At 48.7% G+C, this 3914-nt stretch overlaps 1 protein-coding gene across 1 annotated transcript; it reads left to right on the top strand.

Annotated features, from left to right (window-relative positions):
- Window positions 1-1104: 1104 nt before the first annotated feature.
- On the top strand, window positions 1105-3269 carry FIBRA_08901 (uncharacterized protein; the record flags this gene model as incomplete). Its single annotated transcript, XM_012330514.1, has 13 exons — window positions 1105-1126; window positions 1180-1295; window positions 1352-1370; window positions 1436-1625; window positions 1701-1732; window positions 1786-1822; window positions 1885-2313; window positions 2375-2490; window positions 2550-2693; window positions 2762-2839; window positions 2904-2954; window positions 3019-3041; window positions 3096-3269. 13 exons carry the CDS (start codon window positions 1105-1107, stop codon window positions 3267-3269), a joined length of 1431 nt encoding a protein of 476 aa, XP_012185904.1.
- Between the last annotated feature and the right edge of the window lie 645 nt (window positions 3270-3914).

Here is a 3914-nt window from a genome sequence, read left to right as displayed (position 1 = left end):
CGCTCAATCATGACAGTGTGAGGCAAGGTATATTAAGTCGTGCTATGGGTCTGCAGTGCGATTATGTTTATTTGACTTGATCGTATTCTAGTATCTTCTAGACTTTCTTCGGGTTATCTCCTCTGGTCATCAGCCGCCATCAAAATTGAAGCACTCAAACTTTCGCAGACATCCAGCGGTTGCAAGGTTCTTCTGAGTGACCCGATATTACCAAGTGCTCGTGTAATGTGCGTGGAGAATCGGTATATAGGCGAGTTCACGTCACTTATTCTCTCGTAACTCCAAATACGACTGAGTTTATCGATGGATTCGAAGGATATGGTCAGACTGACAAGAGTGAGGTTGCAACCTTAGGAACCTGTTTGCTTCCGAGGCGCAGTTTTAGGTTATTGCACCAGCCGATAGCGATAGTAGTTATACTTATGCTCCCCACATGAGTAAATGCTGTCATGGTGTTATCAAATTATCACACAACAGTAACTGCATTTGCACAGATGTTGCCAATCCGGGATATTTGCATGCCGAACCAGCCGTCTCGTGCCGACATTCGATCGTTGCATCATGCTCGGCTCGTGCACAACTTCACAATCACGAGCTTATTCTTAAAGACTTAATCGTGTACCTGATGGGCCCGACTTTCACTCACTCATCACCGACATAAATCGACGCATAGCTACCGGACGAGGATGACGCTGAGTAACTTTCCCTCTGTATTTATTCTCGCAAGACAAGTCGAACTTTAATCATGGCTCATCGCGACGTGCCCAGATGTGACACAGTGTCTTGCGACTGGATTTAGATACGAGACGTTTCATCCCGGATTAGCATATAATCAAACCAATGTCCCCCGACGTTCCACGCTGACGATTTTTCGCTTCTGCCGCTGGGCTCTGGTGCGAGGATCCAGGATCTCGATATATTCTGCCACCAGCTAGGCTTCCAATGTCAGATTCTCAACCCACTGTCGTCGCGACGACCGACGCGAATGAACGATCAAGACCCTGGGGTTTACGGTGGAGATGTTCGCCTTGGTTTATTACCATCGGTGAGCACTGTAACAGCCTTTCGTCAAGCACGCATAAGATTGCTGACCCTGGGCCTATCATGCCCCCAGTCCTCTGGCTAGGTGCGTAGCGACTAGTTGGACTTGTTCTAGCTAAAACACCGGTTGTATTCTAGGCATTCTATCAGATTGGACGGTCTACTCTGTCATCGTTCCAGTCATCCCGTTCCAGATCGAGCGCATGGGCTATTCTGACGTTTCTGGTCTCACTGGCTGGCTGTTGTTTGCTTTTGTACGCCGCATCCTCTAAATTTTACGCTGTTGGATCACTGACCTGAATGCTGATAGTCCATTGGGACGGTCGTGCGTCAGTCGTTTCCGACTTTACTATGAGATGGCGCCGAGAATAGTGATTCTAATGTTCTCCCCTAGTCACCCCTCCGATTGCAATACTGTCTGAGCGATACAGGAACAGGCAGGTTCCGCTTATATGTGGACAGCTGGGTATCATCGCAGCCCAGATTCTGTTCATGGAATCGCCGACATACTGGCCGATGATTATCGCTCGGATTCTGCAGGGCTTCAGCTCGTCGGTTGTGTGGGTAGTGGGATTGGCGCTTGTGTGAGCGCATGTTTAGAACGTGCCATCAGGTCTATCTCTGACAACTGAAGTGTTATCGTCTTCGTCTTCTCTCAGTTGCGACACGATTCATGAGAACTCCATCGGGCGTGAGTTTTGTTCTCAAGTTACATAAATACATAAACGTTAATCATGACTGCAGGTCATTTCGGATTAGCCATGAGCGGCGCTGCTCTCGGGTGCACTCGATTCCAGTTGTGCTGCAAGCTCCGAGTTATGCTAACCAATCAATTATACATAGAACAGTCATCGGGCCACCAGTGTCCGGAGCACTGTACACAGCCTATGGGTTCCGGGCACCGTTCATCTTTGGCATTATCTTCTCCGCGGTAGATCTAGTCGGCCGTCTGCTAGTGATCGAGCGCAAACACGCTCTACGATGGGGCATCGACCCTGCTGCACTTCCTGCCCAGGAGGCAGACGCTGAGAAAGAAGGAGAAACATCTGTACCTTCGTCTGGCGAAAAGAATGACAAAGATAACGACGACGATCAGTCGTCGACGCCACAGAGCTCAGACATAGTCACTCTGGAACAGAAGGACGCGGAAGCTATTGCTGTGTTGCCCACGAGTCTGGAGAAGCACCGGGAGCTGAGCCTTCTTGAGACGGCGAACAAGCTGATGAGGTCGCGTCGGGCTCTTGCGACTTGCGCATGTGCCTTGCTTTACGCGTATGTCAATTTCATCCCCACCTCTCTGCAATGCTCGCAATTGACCATATCCGGGGAACAGAATCGTACTCGCCCTCCAGGAGCCCGTTCTTCCCCTGCACATGCAAGCCATATGGAACTATGATTCGACCAAGGTCGGTCTCGTGTACATGGGCTTCATTCTACCCGGTATGATCTGTGAGTACATCTGTGTCGCGTGTAGGAGGTTGGAAACTGAGCCGTGATATGTACTACAGCGAGTATCATCGGAGGGTGGTTGGTGGATAAGAGAGGACCAGCCATTGTCGGAGCGATCGCAGTTGCATTCAGCATGCCGTGGTTTGGGCTATTGATACTGGACAAGTCTGCTGGTCTATTTATTGCGATGTTCGCGCTGTCATGTGAGTGTTTCGTAGTGAATAGTCTAGAAAGTAGGTGCTAAAAGTAGGCTCTCGAAATGTGCATACAGCCCTGGGCTTCACATCACTCTTGACGGTGATAAACACGGAATTGTCATCGGCGACGAGGATGCTGGAAGGTGTCGGATGTCAGTATCAAAGTCTGATTAGTGAGAAAGATTAAAATGAAACTGATGTGGACTTTCTGAGCAGTTGCGCACACATATGGGGTGCAAAACATGGCGAATGGTTTGGGATCTGCAGGTATGTGTATGCTCGGCGTTGCTCCTAGTTCTGAAGGACGAGCGATACTCACATTTGTATAAAGTGGGACCTATTATTAGCGGTCAAGTGAGTACCGCGCTCGTGTTTCGCCGAACAAGCCTGATGATTTCACCATTGCAGTTGTACGACCATCTGGGGGATGGCTGGACAGTGGTCAGTGCCCTCTTGGTGGCAATTGCCGGGATCGCGACTGTGATCATAGTTTGCTGTTTCGAAGAAGAGACGTTGCTGTCGCGAATGCGGCGGCAAAAGCCAGAAGAATCAACCATAAAGGAGGCCCTGCCCGAAGCATAGTTACGAAGGTGTCCGATTATCATAGGTGTGCGGTCAACGCGGCAGAGATACGCGATAATTTCAGGACGGTTAGACGAGGTCAATGTAACAGCAATGATACCGAACTATGATATAGTTGACCGTCCTCTTGAAGACCCATATACTACAAGTTCCCCAACCAGACCAGAGATTGGGGATTGATCTCACAAGCCATCGAAATAGACTTATTTCCCACTGCAGAATGTCCATGTTATGTGATTATCAATTAAAAGAAAGTAGGTAGCGATATATAGAGTACAGTAACGTAGCTCTGAAACGAATCTTAAACTATCGTGTTCTACATTGGCTAGTACATATTAGATGGATTAATAATATCATCAATTTGGCCCAACAACGAATGGCTTCGTCTTGTTGAACGATGCAATCGTCTCGTTAGATATTTGCAGATGTGCTTGCACCATAGCGGGTGGGATCAACGACAGCCACTGCAGATCCCAATCAGCATCACACCACCGTGCAAAGGGGAGAAAGCCAATAACACTTACTTGAGAAAGACTAACATCCTGGAACACATCTGTCCAAAGCAACAGTCGTCTCAGACACCGACCGTAAATCCTGAGCGATCGTGTACCACGACATACCTGTGTTGCAGATCTCAAGGAATCG

This window comes from Fibroporia radiculosa (genome assembly GCF_000313525.1).
Source record: "Fibroporia radiculosa TFFH 294 genomic supercontigs, scaffold4552, whole genome shotgun sequence".
Taxonomy (NCBI): Eukaryota; Fungi; Basidiomycota; class Agaricomycetes; order Polyporales; family Fibroporiaceae; genus Fibroporia; species Fibroporia radiculosa.
The sequence above is the reverse complement of the archived record's forward strand: the minus strand, read 5'-3'. Positions and strand labels throughout refer to the sequence as shown.